Source organism: Balaenoptera borealis, assembly GCF_965194805.1.
Source record: "Balaenoptera borealis genome assembly, chromosome: 4".
NCBI classification, from domain to species: Eukaryota; Metazoa; Chordata; class Mammalia; order Artiodactyla; family Balaenopteridae; genus Balaenoptera; species Balaenoptera borealis.
In genome coordinates this window covers 33,682,898-33,707,758 of record NC_138861.1, presented here as the reverse complement: position 1 = coordinate 33,707,758, position 24,861 = coordinate 33,682,898, and the positions used below count along the sequence as shown (strand labels likewise).

Sequence of the window (24,861 nt, the reverse complement as noted above, 5' to 3'; positions counted from 1 at the left end):
TCCAAAGCAGTCAGGATGTCTCTTGATGCCACCAAGCTCATAAATGTGTGACATGCTGAGTAAGCACCATATTCCCTGCCCTCATGGCTCACTCTGCCAGGTGTAATGGCCCCCTGGCTACTCCTGGCTACATCCATCAGATGTGTGCATCTACTGCCCTGGGTTTGACCTGCATGTTAGCTTAGGTCCTAACCCAGAAATAAATAAGAACCAAGATCAGCTACCTGACTCAGAATGGAATAAATATTGCTGCTCATTCCCCACTGACTTTTGCCCTCATTGCTGAGCAAAAGTTGATAGCCACTTCACCTTCAAGAAGTTGGGTTGTATTAAGGTCAAGGACAACATTAAGCTCCATTTAATAAAGGTTAGACTTTAACCCACCAATTTTCCATTACTTCCTTCAATAGCAGGCTAATGACTGCTATTTGAGGGGAGGGGAGCAGGGGGACGGCCCAGCAATCTTCTTTTCTGATAGGTTGTTGTTGGGTTGTTTTATTTGGTTGTTGTTTTGTTTTTGTTTCTAAACCTTTCATGTGGCTGAGGGGCTAAACAGAATCTGGAGACTGATTATTCTTCCCTGGCCTGAAAAGGGGAGGGGTTGGATGATCTTAGTAGGGAAGAAAGTTGAGTAGGTCCCAGCCATACCAGCAATCTAAACAAAAAGAATCTCCTAAATGCACTGACCTCATGAATAAAAAATTATCAGAATGAGAATGGAGTTTTGCTGGTTATTTTCCTCTGTGCATATGTTTTCACAGAGATACTGTGGAAAGTGGCTTGTTTAGGATAGAAATCAGATATTCGAGGTACATCTTCAAGAATCTTTGCCTACCCATTTTTAGCATCCTAACTCCAAAATAATTATCTTGCTTGGAATTAATAATAATTCATAATTATCTCCTACAAAGTGAATTATCACCATTCCTCCCTGTAACGCACTCCCTGTTTTATATCCCAGGCTGATGAATGGATCTGGGGCCTTGATGCTAACACTGTCCTCTATTAATACTGGCCACTTATGTCCTTTGACCCAAGCTGATTGATCCGTTAGCCAAGTGATTGCTCCATCCATGATTGTATGATACTGTTGTTTTCAGACTTAAGGGTACGTGGGGCCAGCCTGTCCTTTTTCTAGAGTCATCTCTTAGTTCAGAATTTGCCATTGGGCTCATTTTCAAATCTCAGATAACCAAAACCTAATCTTACTCCTGTGAGGTGACACACACCTATACCTGGCCCTTCCTGGGCTCCCTCTCCCCAACCTTCCTCTGTCTGGCTTGTCCCCAAAGTTTTAGTAATTTCATGAAGAGCAATTCCTACTGGGTACCAGAATGCTGTGGGAAACTATAGGGGAAGAATCAAGTCTTTGGAATCAAAATGGAATTTCTAGTCTACCATTTTAATATTGAATGTTATTCAATATCTCTTACCTGAAGCTTCCTCATCTCTAAAAACTATAAGTCAGTAATATTGACCTTATGTGATGGTTTTTGAGAGGTAAGTTAGCTAATGTTGAATATAAATAGCAACCCTCAATCTGCCTTTGGGTTGAAGTCCTCTCCTCCTCCATCCTTTGGTCCCTCTCTATCTCTCTCTCTGCCTTTCTTCCAGGCCTTCTTCAGTGTAGTGAGGACACAGCTCTCAAATAAGTTGTAGTCTAATGTGAGAGACAGAAAAGTAAATTAGTGACTTTACTTTGTTGATGCCATGAAAGAGAAGGAAGGAAAGCTCAGTGTTCTCTCACCACTAGCTCGGCAGGATCTGATCTCCAAAAGATAAAGAACAGAATGAGTCTGCTTGGGGTCAGCTGCTGAGGGTGCCTCCAATAGAGTATTTGATTATGCATGAATCATGTGTTAGTGTTGCATGAGAAACTGCTCTATTTCTCACCCCCAGCAAACATACTCCCAGCTCATGTGTCCTCCAAGCGTTTTCATGACTTAAATGTTTTGCTACCATTTACCACATAACCCTTTACTATATGATTGTTGGTTTTGGTCAGTGAACATGCTTGACTTTGCTCCTCATGCCAATGAAGATCTGTCTACTGACTGCAAAGGTTACTTTTTCTCCCAGTGGAATCCTGTAACCCGAGGTATCTATGAAGGAAGAAGAACAATGTATAGGAGTAGAATGTAAAATCATCCTCTTATATACCCTTATGTTCACACTCTTCAAAGATGTGATTAAGAGCAGTTGATCCAACCCTTATATGCCTTTACACAAGAAAGACAGCATGCAATACTACTCGTCTTTGATCAAAATAAGTTCCTTTCAACGTGGGCAACAGGAAGAGAGTTGAAAACCTATCTCCTATACAAAGCTAATCTGGAAAATTAAGAGAAAACTTCTCCCCTTTTTCCCCTCAGTAGTAGAGTTTATTCCCAGTATTAGCTGGAGGGTTGCTTCATTTTTCAATTTAGGAGCCTGAAAGATGCAGGTGATGGTGGTGATTAAGGCATATTCAGAATGGGAGCCAGTTAGTTTGGTTATATGATCTGGAATATAAGCTCCTCACCAAATTCCAATGAGTGACGTCACGTCCTCAGCTTGCTTGCCATTTTCCAGCATTTCCTCCTGGAAGTAATGAGCTTATTAGGTGTCAGAGGTTTCTACCTCATTTTCTCAGACAATAGGCAGAGAATGATGTAATTTATGGATATGATTGCTTTAACTAATAGCCGAGGAAAAGTGCTTTTAATTCTTTGGCGGAAAGGAGATCTTCGTTTAGGGGAAAATTGTTATGATTACTTGTGATTAACAGCATACTTTATACTCAAGATTACAGGGTTATAAAAAGCAAGCTTGATTCATTTAGGAAAGCCAGCAAGGATAGGATGTGATTTTGCCAAAATTGCAATAATTTTACCAAGCACTTTCATAGATACCGTGTCATTTGTCTCTCACTGCAGCATGGTGAGGTAAGCAAGGCAAGAATCATCATTCCAAACTGTAGATGAACCAACTGTAGGTCCCCAGAAATGAGGTGGTTTTCCCAAGGTATCATAGGTAGCGTGTCACATAGGCGGACCTCAAACTTACCTTTTCTAACTTTGAATGTGCTGTTTTTCTACTAAACCCTCTTTCCCCCTCAGCTTTAGTATGCATATCTGTACACTCCCATATTTGGTTTAATGTGGTTGAATTATTCAACTTAACTCAGTCTTTACAAGACAACCATCAAATAATCTAAATTCAAATGTAGTTCTTTCTTCCTAGATTACTCCTACCCAAAAGTAGTTTATATGTTTATAAACTAACAAAATTAATTTAGCTAAAAAAATACATTTCAGTAAAAAAAATATAAACCTCTAAGAAAGTAGTATAATTGCATATTATCTTTCCACTAAGCGCAATTCTAAATGCCTGAAATAACTCTGTTACAGAGAAAACACCTACTGAAAGATTCCTTTATGGCAAGATGCAGGAAAAGCACTAAGACTCCATTTGGTTCATATGCAGTGATGTATTAGAGAGGGTTCTCCAGAAAAACAGAACCAATAGGAAATTATTTATATATATGTGCATAAGTATATATACATATATATAAAGAGTTTTATTAAGATTTATTATAAGGAATTAACTCACACAATTTTGGAGACTGAGAAGTCCCACAATCTGCCATCTGCAAGCTGGAGACCCAGGAAAGCTGAAGGTGTAGTTCAGTCTTAATCTGAGGTCCTGAGAACCAGGGGAGCCAATGGTGTAGATTCCAGTCCGGGCTTAAAAGCCTGAGAATCAAGAGCACCGAGGGCAGAAGATTGATGTCCCAGATCAAACAATTAAGCAGAAAGGGTCAAATTTCTCTTTCCTCTAGCTTTTTGTTCTATTCTGGCTGTCAGTGGATTAGATGATGCCCACCCTCATTTGGGGGAAGGGGGCAAAACGCTTTATTGAGTCCACCAATTCAAATGCTAATTGTATCTGGAAATGCTCTCACAGACACACCCGTAATATAAGTAAATAACGTTTGGCCAAAGATCTGGGTATCCTGTGACCCAGTCAGGTGGATTCATAAAATTAACATCACAGGTAGGGAGTCAGTGCCTCCATCTGAATGATGTGGAAAGAGAAGCAAGAAGGGAAGCCAGGAATGATTGGCTACCACGACGATAACTATATTAAAATTTTTATTTTTAAAAATAGAAATGTTTATGACTCAAAAAATTCAGTGTTGTGTGTTGCCCTTGACAGAAATGGTTGCTAATCAGAATAAGGAAGATTAGTGACCAATGACTGAGAGGCTCCCTAGTGATAGGGGCTGCTTCTTAGGCTTAAATCAGCCAAAGTGACTTATTATGTAGACAAAGCACATAATATTGAGTAGAAATTCTCATACTTAATGTGGTCAGAGGCACCTGAAGAGCTTCTCGAAATTTCAATTTTGAGTTCCCAATGGTTCTTTTTTTTAATTTAATTTTTATTTTATATTGGAGTATAGTTGATTTACAATGTTGTGTTAGTTTCAGGTGTACAGCAGAGTGGTTCAGTTATACATATACATATATCTGTTCTTTTTCAGATTCTTTTCCCATATAGGTTATTAGAGAATATTGACTAAAGTTCCCTGTGCTATACAGTAGGTCCTTGTTGATTATCTGTTTTATATATAGTAGTGTGTATATGTTAATCCCAAACTGTTCTGATTGACTTATGGCACCCAGGGATCTGCATTTTAATTCTCTAGGTCATTCTGTTAGAAGTGATCTGAAGATCACAGTTTAAGAACTTCTAATACCTAGAACAGTCAAATCCTTAGAGACAGAAAGTAGAATGGTGGTTGCCAGGGACGGGGAGAAGGAAGAATGGGAAGTTCATGTTTACACGGTACAAAAATTTCAGTTTGGGAAGATGAAAAATTCCTGGAGATGGATGGTGGTGATGGCTGCACAACAATGTGAATGTACTTAATGCCGCTGAACTGTACCCTTAAAAATGGTTAAAATGGTCAACTTTACCATTATGGATATATTATCACAATAAAAAGAAAAACAAGAAGTTTGAATGCAAGTGGCGGTCATTCTTTAAAAATATTGGTGTATCTCTGCTTTCTTACTAAGTACTGATAAAGAAAATCGATATCTCCAGTGTAAAATGTCATAATTGGTGCTCAATTATGGATTCATGCCGTACGGTAGTTCATCATTGCTTTATGACAGAGGAAAAATAATGGACTAAATAAAAAGATTCACAACACTTAAATTATTCTTTATGAGGAGGAAGGAGATTTCTTGTCTATCCATAATTTGGCCAAATTAATGGAAGTATTAGAGCTGCTCAATCTGCATCCTTCTGATTTGTTCCTCTGCCTGACGCTCTCAGATGGATTCATCTGATTTTGCCTGATCTCGGTTTTGCAATAAAAATGTGTAGTGATACTCATACTCTTTTCAGGATAGGGTGTGGGCCCACGTGGGCAAGAGCCTGAACTGCATTATTGCTATGGTGGATAAACTGATTGAAAGAGACGGCAGCGGTGAAGGAGACGATGGCAGCGGCAAAGATGGAGAAAAGGGCCATTCTCTAGGGGACTCCATCATAACTCATCCACAGGGTAAGGAATTGTTTTTTTCCCAGTCATTGACGAGTAACCAAAATGAGGAAGCCAAGATACAATGAGATCGAAAAAGAGGAGTCAACAGTGCCTTAGATGAAAGTGCTGATAGCGTGTTTTCCACTGCTCTGGCTGGGGTGATGGAAAGCTGTTTATCAAATTGCATCTCAGTTGTGTTTTCGGAACTGCTTGCAATGCTCGTTTTTGTTTTGTTTTTGCTACATAAAAGCCCTCTTGAAAGGAGAACAGTGTGTTCTTTTAAAGAGTCTGACATAGTTTAATCTACGTTTACACATTCCTCCAAAATTGTGTTAGGAAGAAAAACAAGCATCTGAAAACGCTTAGAAACTTTGAAGAATCTCAGGACACAGTTTCTCAAAATGGTTCCTGAAAAGAAGTCAGTATGATAAAAATGTTCCTTGCCTTATTCTGAGGAGTGATTTTGTGAATTATTTCAAAAACATATAAGAAGTTTTAATTCTGTATAAGAAGAATGTATTTGTGTGTTATTCCAAAGACATATTTTCACAGGGTCTAGACTTCCATGGATATATGTATATGTACACACACACACACAGATGCATACACGTGTGGGTGTCTATGTCTCTGTAGATAGACACACACACACGCACACACACACACATAGAGAGGGATACTTTCAAATGTATGGCTTATTTTTTTTTTAATTAATTAATTAATTAATTTATTTATTTATTTATTTATGGCTGTGTTGGGTCTTCGTTTCTGTGTGAGGGCTTTCTCTAGTTGCGGCAAGCGGGGGCCACTCTTCATCGCGGTGCGCGGGCCTCTCATCGTCGCGGCCTCTCTTGTTGCGGGGCACAGGCTCCAGACGCGCAGGCTCAGTAATTGTGCCTCACGGGCCTAGTTGCTCCGCTGCATGTGGGATCCTCCCAGACCAGGGCTCGAACCCGTGTCCCCTGCATTGGCAGGCAGATTCTCAACCACTGCGCCACCAGGGAAGCCCTCTATGGCTTATTGGTTAGCAAACACGATAATTAAAATTTTCACTACAGTTGCATCCCTATAAATGGCTTCTTTGGTTAAAATTTTTCGTTAATTTAATGAATTTTGACAAAAAAAACTAAGACAGATACCTGCATTTCTCTATGATAGTAAGAACTGCTCTTAGAGTGGTCCCAGCTAGATGCTTAAGTGTTTGGAAAGAAAAAAGTGTTGCCCTACCCTCTTCTTCCAAAATCTGCTTTTCCTTTTCCTTAAGGAAAATGAGTCATAATAAAATATGGATGCTTATCAAATTAAATTTGTTTTCTCAATTTGTTTTCCTGCTTTTTCATTACTCACATTTTCATCAGGAGTTTAATTACGGGAAACATCAATCTTGCGTCACCTGATTAACAGTAGAACCATTTCCAAATCACTTTTGTAAACAATGGCTTTCTAAAGTTCGCTTACTGTAGATGGTCCTAATCCTCTAGAGTACGTTTACATAGGTGGAAAGTTTACACTGGTGTTCTTTATGTTCTACTTGATCTAACTGTATATGGGGATTTAAAAAAAATAATATCAGGTTTTTTTCTGATTTTCTATAATGTTTTAAAAATAATATCAGTTTTATTAATGAAACTAGTCCAGGTCCATAACTTTACATGAATCAAAATGAAAGCCTGTCATAACTTATGTCAAAAGGAACTAGTATACTTCAATTTTCTTTAATTGAATATTTATTGACCATCAGTGATGAGCCAGACACTGTGCTTTGCTCTGGAAAATGAGGTAAAGAAGCAGAATCCATTTTAGTGACTTGTTTTGTCCATTGATGGGTGTTCAAGGCATAATAATTTTTAGCGAGTAAGATTAAGAGATTAAGGGATACTGAATTTTGCCACATCTTTTTGTTTTCATGTTACCCAAAACTTCTCATTGATGAGAATGGAGTTCCAAAGTATTTGAAATTATGCATTTATTCATATCTTATATTTTATCATAAGATTGTATCTGTGCGATCAAAGTTTCCAGTTAAAAAGTAAAAATATTTGATAGATAAATCATCTGTAAAATTAGATGAATCACCTTCATTTGAATGTAAAGCATTGTTTGGATATAGTCTAAAACCAGGTGGAATTTGCTCCCAAAGTAGAATTCACAACTTGATCAGCTTTGTAGATGGTTAGAGTCAAATTACAACACAGTGCCCTGTAACTGATTTTATTATTTCTGTTTTATTATCCATGTTTATTTCATCCATTCTTTTTTGTGTTAGAAACATTTTTAGGACACAAGACACTATTTAAATGTGCAAAATAAAATCTATACTTTGGTCTGAAAATTATTCAATATAGTATTATCAAATAATTCTAAGTTAAATCTTTTGTTAACATTTTATGTGTTAGACGATTGTGTATAGTACGCATGTTTTGGCAAGGATAGTGGTACATAAAAGAGGATGCTTAACAAAGATAAACAGACGTCTTACAAATGAGCGTGTGCTCAAGTATACTTAAAATATATTATGGATGTTACTGCATATTTGGAGTGGGATTGATTAGCTCAGTCAGTTATTTAATAAAAACTTTTTATTAAATAATAAAAATAATAATGCTTATTATTCTTATTTTAATCTTCCTCTTAAGTTAGGGAAAAATCACTTTCAGTTTCTACCCATAAAACAATGCAGTAAAGAAATTAATACATAGTGGCTTTCTGAACTAATATAAAGCAAACAACCTAAAGTCACGTATTTACCTATACTACTCCCCCCAAACTATTGCAGACAAAGATATTTGAGATATACATTCACTAATGATATGTGCCTCAATTTACCTGTATTTTAAAATTTTATTAGAAATATTAATTTTTAAAATTTGAGAAGGAAAACATAGAATTGCATATGATTTTTATTTTATTTCCATCAGACATTTGAACATATCTTGTGTTTACACACACACACACACACACACACACACACACACAGAGTAACCAAACTGGAGTGCACAATATAAATACAGATGTACTTCTTGATATCCTGCATGTCATTATATTATGAGTATTTCCTGATAAATATTCTCTGGAAATAATGAGATTATAATGACTATAAACTAATTCATCAGAAGAGAAACCATTATTTTAGATATTTAATTATTATAATAATGCTGCAATTAACATGTAAGCATCTTTGAATCTGTAAATCTTTAACTACATCTCAGAAATTGTCCCCTAAGTTAGATTGCTACAAGTGGAATTATCTTGTAAGGAAGAGTTACCCCTTCTCTCCAATGTAGTTATTTATACAATTACTTGTTTATATCAGTGTGGACTTGTGAATAATTTTATTCTTTGGTTTATAAACCAATAGTGTTATTATTTATTTTGGGCTCCAGTTGTTCTAGAGTTCGCTCTTGGGAGCTCTCAGTGGCCTTTTGACAGCTTCTCCTGCTACAGGCTACATACTTTCTTACTTACTTTCTTACTTTTTTATTCACTCCCTTATTCTCTAGTATCATGAGGGACTTAGTCTAGTCTGATCTGTATTTGCCCCAACTCTAGGTTCAGCTATTTTCCAGGGAACCCTGGTTTCTTTTATTGGAGAATAGCGTTTAGAAACCAACATTTGGGTGGGTAGGGACATTTTGATGGTTCTTTGTAACAATAGGTACTCTTACCAGCAGTACCTGTAAACACTCTTTTAACTTCCCAGCCTTAAATATTTTCACTGATTTCATGCCATTTGGGGTGAAAAAATCATATTGTAATTTCTGATTATTTGTGACTTGACATTATATAACTTAATACTATATTTCAAAAAATTATTTTGGTAATTAAATCCATTTCTTCAATAGCACCAAATTTATCCCCAGCCCATAGCTGGGGTGGAAAATCATTACATTCTTTTCCTTTTATTTTTTATTATTATTATTTTTAATTAATTTATTTATAGCTGTGTTGGGTCTTCGTTTCTGTGTGAGGGCTTTCTCCAGTTGCAGCAAGCGGGGGCCATTCTTCATCACGGTGCACGGGCCTTTCACTGTCGCGGCCTCTCTTGTTGCGGAGCACAGTCTCCAGATGCGTAGGCTCAGTAGTTGTGGCTCACGGGCCCAGCTGCTCCGCAGCATGTGGGATCTTCCCAGACCAGGGCTCGAACCCGTGTCCCCTGCATTGGCAGGCAGATTCTCAACCACTGCGCCACCAGGGAAGCCCTGTTTTCCTTTTATAGTTAATTAATAAATTGACTCAGTGAGTGATTTGAGTCATCTAGAGTTCATTGTTCTATATAAGGTGCTAAATACTGATAGAGATTTGTCGTCACATCATTTATTAGTGATTATTTTCCTCACATTTGATTAGTTTTTCCTTATAATTAAGTTCTGCAGATATTTTTAATCAATTTTAGTCAATACACTAATTTTGGTCAATTTCTGATCAGTGGATTTAGTCAAATTTTGTTCATGTGCTTTTAACTATTGTGTTTTATATTGGGATACATTTTTTTTTAATTTATTTAATTAATTAATTAATTAATTTATTTTTTGCTGAGTTGGGTCTCTGCTGCTGCGCGCAGGCTTTCTCTAGCTGCAGCGAGCAGGGGCTACCCTTCGTTGCGGTGCGCGGGCTTCTCATTGTAGTGGCTTCTCTTGTTGCGGGGCATGGGCTCTAGGCTTGTGGGCTTCGGTAGTTGCTGCACACAGGCTCAGTAGTTGTGGCTCGCAGGCTCTAGAGCGCAGGCTCAATAACTGTGGTGCACGGGCCCAGTTGCTCCGCGGCATGTGGGATCTTCCCAGACCAGGGCTAGAACCCGTGTCCCCTGCACTGGCAGTGGATTCTCAACCACTGCGTCACCAGGGAAGCCCTGGTATACATTTTGAAATCTCATAATTAACCTTTAGACAGTCAGTTTTTCTTTCTTTACCATCATTTTATTTTTACATTATAACCATAATTGGTGTTTCTTTGTTGGTTAAACAGATGGTCTTCTGAATTGTTGCTACATTTTTTCACTTTTTTATGTTCCTCTATAACCTGCAGATATTTCTCTTTTCAAGTTGCAGATTTTTCTTTTTACACTGTATCAATTTAATAATGCTTTAAACCTGTAGTTTTGAAGGTTTTCTTGTTTGTTTTAGATCCAGGATTTGGCAGTATATCTTACTTCATAAATTTCGAACTTACTACAAATAGTGCCGAGAGAAGTAAAACTTTCTCTACTGTTCTGAGCACAAATAATAGATTAACTGTTCCAAACTGTTCCAAACTCCCATGGCTTATATATATTCATATATTTTCTTAATAAACAAGATTGTCCTTCTACTTTTTTGTACACTTAATCATACTTATAAGCATCTTCTGTATGTGTAGTACCACATGCTTTCAATTTCATAATAAATTGAGGACTCAACGATAAAACCAGTGAATTTAGAATCTTAGATTTTGATGTGCCCTTAAGGATTATGTAATTAAACCTCCTAAATTATGTTAAGACGCTTATCTGTAGTATCTGCCAATTTTCCCCTAGCCTGTGATACACAGCTCCACTGATAGAAAACCTTTTTTTATGTCCTAAAATGGCATACTCCAGATGTTGATCTAAATATGTTTTCTTTAATTTTACCCGCTAGCCCAGATCTAATCATTTGCAACAAACGGAACAAATTTACTTTGCTTTTTGCACATTATAGCCTAACATATCTGAAAGCAACTATCATGTTATTTTTTGAATTGCCACTGTTTTGGTCATTTTTCAAAGGTTTAGCATCAAGTGCAGAGTAACACAGGAGGACCACTTGTCTACTTTTAGATACTATTCTCTTATTGATATCTAAGTTTACATTTGCTATTTTGACAGTCGTATCTTACTATTAACTTCATTGAAATCCATAAACCGTGCTAAATTGGACCTATCCTTCAGGCTTCTCAAAATTCAAGTAATATTTAAGCACCACTCTGTGCTAGACATTGTGAAATATTAGGAGCACAAGGAGATTAAGACACAGTCTATCTCAATTCTCCTGAAGAGATTGATGTCTAAACCCACAACAGTAATATAGTACACTTTTGAGTACATGCTAATAAATACCTGTTTCTTTCATCCATCATATCTACTGCCTTACTCAGGTTTATTTTATTCACATCTTGGAAACATTTCCTGTCCATTCGTAGAAGTAATAGATAAAAATGCTGGGAAAACAGAGATAAATATATATCCTTGAGGCATATTACTAAAAAGAATTGTATGCATTGGAATACGCTTGTTAATCACTACTCTTTGGGGATGAGTGTTGATTCGGCTGTGTATTGACCCATTTGTGTTATTGCATGGCCTGTACTTCTCTGTCTTTCACGCAAGTGTCATGAAGTGCCCTGTGAAAGACCAAATACCCTACGTCATTGAATACGTTTTTCTAATCTACCCAGCTGTAAGCCCTATCAAAAATGAGATGAAGTTCCTGTGCCATAATTTTCCCAAATGAGCCCATGCTGGCTTCAAGTCATCACTGCTTCCTCATACAAAGGAGATAAACATCCCTGGAGATCACAGAATTAGTTCACGCACCACTGGTTAGTTTCATGTTCCTTGATTCTCACGTTCTTCCCCAATTCATAATTTTCTTCTAACTTGAAGGCACATGCCTTGGGATCTGAGAATTTGTTTTTCCCCCACATCTTTTACTTTATCGCTGCCTGCCTCCAGTTAACACAATTGTCTGGTAACTACCAAGAATTTATCAGTAATTTACCACCAATTATCCATGAGTAGCGAATGCCAAAGATCAGTCGTCTGAAAAATTCCCCCCCATACTCCAAATAGGGACAAATCCAAGGTTTTAGCAAATCACATTTTTTAGCAAATATTTTTTCCTATCTTTGTCTTTGGTTGGCCAGAGTATCTATCTTCCTAATACACCTGAAATAATTAATGAATAGAACAGTTAATCAGTTGACACAATTATATCTAAATATATCTAAAACAGTTCATGGCATTAAGCCTTATGGAAGAGACTTACCAAATACATGTTAGTTGGAAGATAAAGAGGAAGATCCTTTCATTCAATTGATAGATATTATTTGAGCATCTATTCTATGCCAGGCACTGTATCTAGAAACACATTCAGTCATTGTCGTATTCTTGCAGTCTGGTGGGTGAGCAACTTGTATTTGAAAGGAGATACACAGAGATTTTTCCAAAGACAGCATCTACAAGAGAAAGAAAGTGGAAGAGGAAGTATCCATTTGGGAGTCTTCAGCAGATAGATAGATGAAACTGGATAAAATGAAAAGAGAAAGTATAGGAAAAAATGAGCACAATCCCTAATACAGAGCCTTGGGGTGTGGAGATTGCCCTCAGCTGAGGAGTAGGAAGCACCAAGGGATGAAAATCAAATGCAACTTGGAGACCAAACGAGGGAAAAGAGAGGAAATAGTCACCTTAACAGTTAAAACTGACTGCACTCACATTTCTGTGACATGCACTTTGCTAAGCTTTCCATCCCTGCCTCCCTTCCTTCTCATAGCAAGCCTATAGGGGAGGTTCTGTTTTTATCCCCATTTTATGGGTGAGGAAGTTAAGCAGTGCTTCTAAGGCCACAGAGCTGGTAGGCGTCTGAGCGAGGATTCACATCCAGGCAGAGTGATCCCTGATTGAATTTGCCAAAAAGAACTGGGTCTGCAGAATAACTGTTGGACAAGGAATGCTTAAATTTTAAGAGCAGTTTTGCATGTGTGTTTACTTACCTTTATGTTTGCTCTTTATATCTTGATGAATGATTTCCCAGGTAGTCATAGCTAATGCTTCACTTGTTGGTTACGTTTTCTCCTTATCTTACAAGGCCCTAAATTCCCAGACTCCCACTTGCCTCTTCAAGTGCTTTGCCATCTTCTTCATGTCACCCTACCTCATCCTTCCTGATCCAGCCACACTGGACTCTTTGGAGAGCTCACCTTGTGCTTTTCAATGCCAGGCTTTCAAAGGTTTGCCCATCTCTACTGTCCACAGGCTCAGTCTTCACATCTTCTGGGGCACCTTTTCTGATCTTTCAGACCAGAGTTGGCATGACAAGCGGGGGACCACTTGCAAGTGCACAGAATTCCTCAGTCAGCAGGACCCTTTGCTCTGGGTTTAATGCTCTGTGGTCACCATCTTGCCTTTTTTAATAGTGTTAGCTTTGTGTTGTAAATAAATAATGGGCAAAGAAGGCTATGCCTGGGACTTGGAGACTTGATTCATCTCCAGTTCTGTCTCCCTGGTTCTCCAGTGCCTGCCTAGCTTCCCCATCCTTGTCCAGTCCAGTGACCATCTCCCATTCCCACCCTCTCCTGCTAAGGGACCTGGGCGTGAGTGCTGGAGAGTCAGGGTCAGTCTGGGTGCCTTTGAAGCTCTGCACACAAGCATTCCCATGCCAAAGGACTATGACATGAAAGAGTAAATAGAAATCACCATGACAGGGCTTCCCTGGTGGCGCAGTGGTTGAGAATCTGCCTGCCAATGCAAGGGACACGGGTTCGAGCCCTGGTCTGGGAAGATCCCACATGCCGCGGAGCGGCTGGGCCCGTAAGCCACAATTACTGAGCCTGCGCGTCTGGAGCCTGTGCTCCGCAACAAGAGAGGCCACGAGAGTGAGAGGCCCGCGCACCGCGATGAAGAGTGGCCCCCACTTGCCGCAACTAGAGAAAGCCCTTGCACTGAAACGAAGACCCAACACAGCCATAAATTAATTAATTAATTAATTAAAAAAAAAAAAAAGGAAATCACCATGACAGGCCGAGAGAGATACCACTGAGGAAGAAAGAAAAAAAGCTTGTTTACTGCTTTTTGAACAAAAGTCTCACAATTTTATTTTTCACTGGATTCTGCACATGATGGAATCATGCTTTCTACAAGGGTTGTAAGTACAAAGGCCCACAGTCATTGTGCAGGGTAACATGAATGAGTCAGGTGAAATTGATGGACACTGGAGCAAACTAGGAAGTAAATGTCCCTACAAAGAGGGCCACCACTACAGCTCTAGCCAATCATTCCCATGGGGGAATCTGGACCTAAAGTTACCATATCTTCTGATTTTTCAAGTGACGCTGAATTTTTATATAAAATATCCCAATTTTTAAAAGGTTGATAATAGATTTTTAAAAATTATTACAATGTGAGGAAGGCCAAATAAAATACATTTGAGGGCCAAATGAAGCTGTTCATGGGCCACTAGTTTGCAGCCTCTGTATCTCTGATTTATTGGTAATGCTGTTTTAAATGTTATTTCCCCTACTAGTCTTGGCTCTGTGAGAAAATATGCCAAGTATTTTTGATTTGCTCTTGAATCTCCAGAGCCTAACATGATTCTTGGCAAGTAGAGTCCAACATGTAGTCACCTTGATCTATTACTGCTACCAGACAAGAAATGCTTAGGTTTTCTTGGTATTATTGACTATCTTCAGTGTACATGCATATTTATGCAAACATGCTTCAAAATCATTATATCCTCGGAACTTGCGCTTAACATTCCTTAATATTCCTGGAGTCCATGAATTTCTACACATGAATGTTTAGAATTTCATTAGGAAAGAAACATCAATGAATGAGGCTTTTTTAAACTCACAGGTCAGCAGGTGAGACAACTTTTAAAATACACTTACAAGTTAAAATTAAAACTTGGTAAAAAATAAAAAATGACACAGAGATTTTTATTATAAGCTTAGAATTCCAATAATAATTGTACCCTATGACATTGTTGAACATTTAGTCTTATCAGAAAATTAATGTTGTTTCCCTTAAAAATTGTGCCGTGAATTTTGATGTAACAAAACAACACTTGACCCAGAGCCAAGATACTTGGCAAGTCCACAGTTTACTAATTTGGCTGCATGACCTTTGGCACATTGCTTAGATTCTCTGGACCTCACTTTCTTTGTTGGTAAAATACAGATCATCTGCAAATTTTTAAGGTCTCTTCCAGTTCTGAAGTTTTACGATAATAAAGATGTTACATTATTTTTAAAGTGATTTTTTTTCTTTTAGTCATTCAACATATTTTAGTTGAGCATCTACTATACAGGCACTATTCTAGACACTGGGATACAATAATGAACAAAACATACAAAACACCTGACATCCTGAAGTTTGTATTCTTTTTACATCTCTCGACATAAAAAAGTAACATAAGAAATAAGGGCATTATTACCTAATATGTTAACAGTGGCAAATGCTGTGGAAAAATATAGAGCGAAGTAAAAAGGTTTTGGAATATTGTTGAAGTTTTGTAGTCAGTGCAAGCTTCACTGAGAAGTTGATGTTTGAACAAAGACACAAGGAGGTAAGGAAGTGAGCCATGTGGATACCTGGGGTAAGGATATTTGAGGCATTGAAAACAACTAATGCAAAAACCTTGAGGCATAAGTATGCCTTCCATGATCAGGAAACAGCAAAGAAGCTGGTTTGGTTTGAACAGAGAAAGTGAAGAGGAGAGAGTAGAAGATGAATTTAGAGGTAACTTGTTGGGGGAAGGATTATGCAGGGTCTTTGTATTGACTTTGGCTATTACTCTGAGAAAATCGAGAGGTAATTGGAGGGTTTTGAACAGAGGATTAATCTGATTTGACTTAGATTTTAACATCCAGGCTGTTATGTTGAGATTAGACTGTAGATGGAAAGAGTAGAACCAGGTATAGACCAGTTAGAATCCAATAGAATCCAATCCTAGAGCATAATTCTTTAGGTGAGACATGATGGTGGCCTGGACTAATAAGAAAACACAGTGGAGATGATGAAAGTTAGCTGGGCTCTGTACTTACTTTGAAGGTGGTGCCAACAGAGTTTTCTGATGGTTTGGATGGGAGATTGAGAAAAAAGGGAGGAGTCAAGAATCATTGGACAACTTTTGGCCTATGCAACTGGAAGGATGGGTGGCCGTGGAGTGGTTGGGGAGGACTCTGGATAGAACAAGTTTTGTGGTCAGGAACAGAAACATGTTCACTTTGAATATGTTAAGTTTACATGGAAATATCAAGTATGCAGTTAGATATAAAAACCTGAAATTCAGGAGAGAGGTTTAGATAAATGATCTAAATTTGGGAATTGCCACCATATAGATGGTACTTAAAGCCATGAAACTGAATAATGTCAGCAAAGAATTGAGTGTCCAGAGAAGAGGGAAATGACCTACAGATTACAAATGGGGACAGCTCCATGTTAACAAGTGAGGAGCCAGCATCAGAGTTGGGTAAGGAGTGGCCACTGGTTTAGGAGTGACCACCAAGCATGATATCCTGAAATCCAGGGTTAGGAAGTGTTCCATGAAGGAGTGATCAACATGCCCAATGCTGCTGGTAGGTCAAGTGAAATGACGACTGAGAAGTGACTGGTTTAGCAGCGTGGAAGCCACTGGTGACATTGATGAGAGTAGCTTTACTAGAATAGATAGGGATTAAAGCCCCAGTGAAGAGGATTCAGAGGGAAAGGAAGAAAAGGAACTGGAGACAGCATGTATGAACAACTCTTTGAGGACTTTCACTGTGAAAGGAAGCAGAAGAAATAGGGTGGAAGCTATAGCGTGAAGTAGGGTCAAGAGAGGGTTATTTTTTAAAGATGGGGAGATAACCGTGTGTGTGCTAATGGGAATGATCCAGTAACAAAGGAAATACTGATGATGTCAGAGGCAGGGGAGAGAATTGCTTGAGTGATACTCTTCAGTAGTGAGAGGGGGTGAGACCTGCTGTACGGATAGAGGAGCTGGTCTTAGCCATAGAACAAATAGTCATCCACAGAAATAGGAGAGAAGGAAGAGCATAAGAAATAAGTGCTGGTGAGTGGACAGACATTGGGTCACATGTCGAAATGACTTTATATTTGTTTCCATCTTTTTAAAGATAGTAGCTAACAATTTGGGGTGGCTTAATATGTGCTAAAACTTGTTTTTAAGATACTGCCTTTATTATTTCACTCTTGCAACACTCATAGGAATAATTCCACACATTTAATGGATGAAGAAGTAGAGAGTTGAAGTTACCTGTGCACTTTCACGCCAAGTCTAGTGGCAGCACCTGGATTCCAGCCCTGGTGGTCTGAGTTGAGAGCCTGTCCCTTCAACCACAATGCTGCACTGCTTCTGTTCTTTCCAGGAAAAAGCATCTCTAATCTTAACTCTGTACAGATAATTTTTTGCTATCACCCTTTGAGCAAAATGTTAAGTTTTATCAGACACAAATTAGCAGTATTATGAGATAACTTCATGAAAATCAATCCCATCGGTATCTCTTAAAAGTTTAAGGAATTGTACCTTATGCAGAAATTAAGAATTGCCAAGTATTCATAATTACAATTGAAATATTATTTAGCGTTCTCATAAATCTGATGATACTCACTCCCACAGAGAAACTGGGATAGGCAAAGAAAAAAGATTCATATCTCCCATGTGGAAACTGTGGGGCATATAATTAAGGAATAGAGTGAGAAATGGTACAGTTTATGTTATGTTTGGTTACTTGCCTACTTACTCAGCACTTATAAGTTGAATCTGTTTACATGAGGCTTTGTTGGATTCGTAGAAATAATTTTTTAAAGGGTGCACTGTATTCCACTGGCCTTGAACTTTACTGGCCTTGAACTACTACACTCACCTAGTTCGCTGCAGGGTAGATATGTATCTCCCTTTCCCCTCTGGGTGCCTGTGCTCTAATCAGGCTTTCATCAACTCAATATCTACCACCCCTCTTTTCTCAATCTTAGATACTGGACAAAATTTAAATGACAAGAGCTGTCTGATGTAGATGTATTGGTGATTTTAGGTTGCTCAATGACCTATGACCTACGCACTTATTCTTAAAAGCTCAGTGTGTTTGTAGGTCAGAGCCCTGAGGTTACAGATTTTTTTAGGCCAAAAGGCAAAATAAGCTCAAGAAATGTGAATATGTGACTCTTCCTGGTCCAGCGTAAACTCTGATTCAAAACTTTTGTGCTACAACCAATGCAGAACTTGTTTGATTAATGGATTTAGTTCCTGGAAACTGTCTTAGCAGAATTTACTTAAGGCTTTCAACTTTGTGCTATGAAATGAGAAGTTTAAGCAGGATATCAGGTGATGCATTTCCTTTACTGTTTTTCTAAGAGCAAGACTGGAAAGTTTTATGACATTGTTCTCAGACTGGCAGGACTTAAACAAATAAGGTTCCCTTGACGTGAGAAGAGTTGCCTTTGTTCTTCTCCTAGCAGTCTGTCGAGTTGAGCAGTCCACTCATTTCTCATACAACTGGAAGGTGCCAAGATCAGTCACTTACCTTGGACCATAGTTCACTGGACCCTACGATGATAACACTTGAAGATACACGTTTGTTCTTTGTGTGAATACCCTTGGACCCTTTAAGACTGCTCCTACTCGATGCAAAGGAAGGTACCACATTTATATGGGATCTTCCTCCCAGGCTTATCATTAACCTTGCCCCTACCTGATACCCATTATTTCTAGATTTGGCCTTGCTTCTTAGCTTTCGGCTCTCTGCTCACCCATACTCTGCCCCTTCCTTTTTCTCTCCCCACCCCTACTTATTCCATTGCCTATGCCTACCACGGTGACTGCCCACCTGGTTTTCCATTGGTTTTTCCTATGGCTTCAGGCTCCACACTTGCTTCCCCTTTATTCCTGCCTTTTCCAAGTCCTTAAAGTCAGCTCAGTCCCTTCCCCGCTCCCCCCCAGTCCCACTTCTGACCTCCTCCAGTTAGTTTATGGGTTCTGTATTTTAAGCTCCTTGATGGTAGGGGCCATGAGTTTCAATATTAGTATCAACCATAGGACCTCACATTGAAGAGGTTCTATTTGTCTAACGAATAAGGATACAGTCGGCCCTCTGTATCTGCAGGTTCCTCATCCACAGTTGGTTGAATCCCCAGATGTGGAACCCGCGGATACGGAGGGATGATGGTACTATGCCATTTTATAGAAGGGACTTGAGCATCCTTGGTTATTGGTATTCGCGAGAGTTCCTGGAACCAATCCTCCATGGATACTGCAGGACGAATGTATTTCTCATGATGGCAATGAAAAAAGAGGGGAAATTGATATAAGGAAGACAGGTTAGCATTTTTTAAAGAACGATAAATGCAGGGTTTTTTAAAAAATTGATTCCTGAATCAGATTGTAAAGATGGGCAAGGAGTTAGGAAGACTTGGAGGAGGTCATTCTGAGTGGCCAAGGAAGTCATTCTAGGCAACCCAGCCTCAGCAGGTGCTTTTCTTTCCCTGATTACACATCTGTTGTCTGGATTAGCCTCATTTCTGTGTCCTCTATCTCAGGGATATGGCTGATATTTGGAGGCCTCTGATGACCGGGAGTCTAGAGTCGATGACCAAAGTTGGCCATGTGTAGTATACAAAGGAGTCCTGCTAGAAGGTATCTGGAGAGGAAGACTTATTATTAGTTGACCCCTCCGAGCGCTGATGTTCACATTGTAAAATTGTACCCAAAAGACAGAGGGGCACATAGGTAGCCACCTCTGGGTTGATGGAGGACATAGGCTCTTCAAAACCAACAAGGACTCTATGGGCAGGGATATGATATACCCACTCCCAGCCCCCAACCTTGAACTCACTGCCAGTTCTGTGCTACCTGAGGTTTGGGCATCCTATAAAAACCCTGTCAGCTGTGGGATGGGTCTCTGTTCCTCTCAGAACCTTGGAAATTTTATCACCCTCCTTAAAGGCCATTCTAATTGTTTGGCTTCACGGTTCATCATCTTCCTAACTTAGGCGAATCCTAAGAGCCAGGCTCATTTCTTCTCTTATCTCCTTGCATAAAGTTTAACGGGCATGCAACCTGTGAGCTTTTCTTCCCCCCACCCCCATGTCTAAAAAGTGGTGATAACAAAAATAACAATGTCTACAAGCTTCCATGAAGTTCATTATCTTAAAAGAGAGAAGGAGACCAAGCACCTGAGAAGAAAGTGGCTCAGAAATTGGAAAGAAAGCATTATGCTCTGCTACCGTTGGTTGGTATTTGGCTCTTTTATTTTTCTCCTGAGCAACCTAAGAGCCATTGAGCTCAGAGGACGTGAACACCCTGTACAGGAAATAGATGGTGTGTGGAGGAGGTGAGGGGGGACGCCCGGCAGTCGTTCTTTGAATTCTTCAGTGAATTCACTTGAATACGTTAGAGAAACGAGTAAAGGGCTGGAAGACAGTCTCTGCTTGGATGCCTTCCAACACACTTCACAAAGCTCAGGAAAAGCTCAGCAAAGCCACACGCATTTTATGCTTTCCTGAGGAAAGACTCTGCTTCTTGGTCTCAGGGTTAAGGAGTTTCAGCAAGTTTTTATCGAGACACTAGAACATTCTCTTCACATTTTCCTCTGTCACTAAAAGGAGCCCAGGGGATAGAATCAACGATGTGGGCACTTAAGTGCCTGCTGGGCCAGTTAGATTCTGTGAGAGGTGTAGGTGCAGTGACTATATTGTGGTGAGCCCTTAACTACCCTGCGTCCTTGTATATCAGGAGTGTGTGTGTGTGTGTGTGTGTGTGTGTGTGTGTAAAATCTCAGTTGGAATGTGAGGAAACTAAACTCAGAAGAGTGGATGTGTGCATTTCAAGATTTCTTCCTTGGACTAGAAAATACAGAACAAACACCATCTTTATCCCCTCTCGGAAAATGGTTTTCCCATCAGGACAAAATAAACCCCATGTAAATTGTAAGTATGGAGAGACAGGAAGCTGAGAGGGATATGACAGTGGTCTCAGGGCTGTCAGGGGCTACCGCTTTTTTTGTTGTTCCCAAAAATATTTTTAAAGAGAAAACTGAAGCATTTCTTTTGTCTTTGTGAGAGTGATTTGGAATGCTCATTGGAGCAAAAAGGCTGTTTATGAACTGACTACTTTGGCCTTTCTTTGGCCTGTCACACCCCATTGTGTTTATTTCAGAACCTGAGATTTACACTGGGTGAATATTAACAGGGAAAAAAACCTGAAGCCATCACAATTTGCATTTGCCAGTGAGGTTTTCCTTTATCTGCTGAACTTCAATTGCTTTTATTCTAGAAAAAAAAAATGTATTTTTAGCTTTCTCAAGTATGCTTCTTTATAGGAAGCTTATTACTATCTTTAAGCCGTTCTACCTTGCTCACCAACTTGTAATTTTCTCATTCATCATTAATGTTTTCTTATATTGTCATTTTCCTTAACTTTTAGCCATAAAAAAGTATATATAATTATAATAAACAGAGACACTGGAATATTGCTAGTGTCAGACAAATACCTAACAACACTCCTAGATTTAGAATTTCAGTGTATTTATTTATTTTTCCAGGTCCTCAGTTTTATTCTAGAAGGACTAGAAATCAGGTGATCTCTCTGTCTCTTTTTTAATGTCATTGTAATTTCTGATTGAGTCAAATGGTTAAATAAGTGTGAAGATAGGTTTAGAAGTGAGTAAAGAAATTATCCTGATGCTAATGAAGAAATCTGTGAAGATTCCTGTTTTAAAGATCTTCAAGAAAACCATCAGCTATATTTAATTGGACCTGTCACTTAGTATCTTCCAAGGGAAAAAAATTAAGTTAATTTTCCATTTTCTAATAGAAAGAGCCTATTACACTTTTGGCCAGGTTTTTGACCACTTGACACAGGAGAGTAGGATGTAAAGTGCCCAGACAACATGTACCTGCTGTTTGGGAACTATGCAAGTATATAAAAGAGTATAAATCAGTTACCTGAATGGAGTAAGTGACCAAGTAGTTCTACTTCAGCCTGATAAAACAGCGCCACCTACTGCACACAGGCTTTATTTTTATGTTGGAGAATTCTTCAGTAGAAATTCATCTCTGCAGACCTCAGCACAAAATAGGTTTTCAGTCTGTTATTTTAAGATCTACATCTGGGTCAATTTATTGAGATATTTGTTGTGTGTGTGTGTGTGTGTGTGTGTGTGTGTGTGTGTGTGTGTGTGTGTGTTTGTGCACATTCATATTGAGAACAATAATTAAATAAGAGAGTAGGAGAGAATGGGAGATAAAAGAATGTAAATATGATAACAGTAGGAATATCCAATATTCCTTCTTGGTGTCTACTGATGTGTCTTTTATTCTGAAAATAAGTCTAATGTACCTCCTTTTGCCCTTTTTACAGCTACTAATGACGTAAAAATCAAGTCACCGAATGCCTGTTTCACTTGAACCACTGTTCATATCTCATCCTAGGCTGCCCACAGTGATTCCTTTATTAAATGATTACAGATTTAATAGGCCTTCATTGAATTCCCCTTTCTCTAGTGTTTTTTTTTATTTCTATCATAACACTTAATTCTACAATATTTTAAAATAATAACTCCTAATATTCCTAATGTATTTTGCATTATAGCATCACATAAGCATTTACGTGGAGTATTAACAGGAGCACATGTTTTTATTGAGTTGGGGCCATTAATTATCCTTTCACCCATTTTGGTTTATTTCATCTAATCTATTTCATCACAACATAAAATAAGTAAGTGACAATAGATATGGTACAATAGTGATTACGATTCTTTTCATCACTACCTATAACTCTTTCAAGGTTTTAACTAATTATTGACCTTTCACATCAGTCACTTTTGTAAACTGAGAAGGTCATACCACTTCAGATCTTGATTCATAATTAATTTTTCAGCATTCGCTCGTTTCTTTTCAAGCATATTTGTATTTTTCCCACTACTGTTAATTTATTTATATATTAATGGAATAGCACACTGTCTGGAATTTATAATGTTTGACATTTGTCAGGGGTTTGATTTCCAAATAAACTGAAATAGAATATAACTTGTTTCTATTTCACATGCCAAAGTCATAATTATATAATTGAAACATGTTAAATTTCTAGACATACAAAAAGCACAGATGGTTTCAATTTTGTATCCTGATTTGAAGGAAAGCTATTTGAATTCCAAATATTGTCAAAAACTTGATTTTCTTTTACATGTCTATATTTTAAAAGACTTTTGTTATATTTACTATAACTTTACTCATTCAATTAAAAACTGAATATGTGCTATGCTAGCTTCTGGAGATTCAGTGATTAAAGCAGAAATTTCTCACCCTCAGTGAACTCCCTTTCTTGCAGAACAGCATGGATCGTTCTAGAACAGTAAGAGCAAGGAGCTGGATGCAAACTTTTAGTAAACAGGGATGGGGGGAGGAGGGGATTAAGGGGAAAATCAAGAAGACTTCCTGGAAGAGAGAAACCCTGAACTGAGTCTGCAGAGAGGATAAAGTGTTTGTCAGGAAGATATGTAGGGGGAAGGTGCTCCAGGATTGGAGATAGGATTTGCAAAGACACTGAGATGAGAGGGAACAGGTTTGGGGAAATCCGTGTTGTTCAGCTCACCTGGGACTCAAGGCTGCAAGTGAAAAAGTTCTGAGAGATGAGACTGAACACGTAGGCAGAGGTCAGATAATGCAGGGTCTGTCATGCTTTGGGACTTTGTTCTGAATGTTTTGGTGTCTTTAAAATAGTTTTAGTTAAGGAAGCAAAAGAGTGAGTGATGGGATTCAAACTGATTAGAAAGCCCCCTCTAGCAACTCTGTTGAGAAAGGATTCGAGTAGAATATGACTGGAGGAAGAGGGGTCAGTTATGGAACGGAATAGAAAGTGGTCCGAAGGAGATGGATAAATGATGATGGGAGAGGGCAAGGGGGAAGATGAGTGTTTGATGGCTTACTCTGGTGGTAGAACTGATTTAATGACCCAGTAAATGTGGAGACTGTAGAAGAAGTCCAGGAGATTGTTTCCAGCATAGGAAGAGTTTGGTGGCACCATCCACTAAGATACAGGCTATGCACAGATCAGAGATGAGTAGGGAGGAGAAGACTTCTACTATTAATGAGTTAGATACACCCAAGTGGGTGGCTGGTAATAGACACCCAGAGTTCAGAGGAGAGATTGGAATCAGAGATCTTTAAATCTAATCTTTGTGACTCCTTAATAATGTGTAGAACTTCACTGAAAAAATAAATAAATTGGTTCTATCCTCCAAGACCTTCCTTCATCTATCCCGCTGTTCTTATGCCCCATCCATCCCGCAGAGGACTGGTATGAACAGTTGTATCCCCTCATCCTTACCCTGAAGGACTGCATGGGAGAAGTGGTGAATCGAGCCAAGCAGTCCCTGACGTTCGTGCTCCTTCAGGAGCTTGCCTACAGCCTTCCCCAATGTTTGATGCTGACGCTGAGAAGAGACGTCGTCTTCAGCCAAGCCGTAGGTGCCTCTTGATCCTGTGAGCCCAGCACAGTGATGGGTTGTCAAATAGCATCCTTGGTGAAGATAGATGTCTTGTTTTTGACAGTTTTCTTTTTTTTTAAATCTTTTTATTTTATATGGGCATGTAGTTG

At 38.7% G+C, this 24,861-nt stretch overlaps 1 protein-coding gene across 6 annotated transcripts in view; it reads left to right on the top strand.

The window, feature by feature from the left end:
- Positions 1–24,861, top strand: part of INPP4B (inositol polyphosphate-4-phosphatase type II B) — a 371,544-nt gene that overhangs the window by 256,574 nt on the left and 90,109 nt on the right. For all 6 annotated transcript variants that reach the window (XM_082390014.1, XM_082390013.1, XM_082390011.1 and 3 more), the window contains 2 exons: positions 5,398–5,557; positions 24,555–24,727. In XM_082390014.1, coding sequence (XP_082246140.1) covers positions 5,398–5,557; positions 24,555–24,727 — 333 coding nt within the window. The remainder of the gene's footprint in view (positions 1–5,397; positions 5,558–24,554; positions 24,728–24,861) is intronic.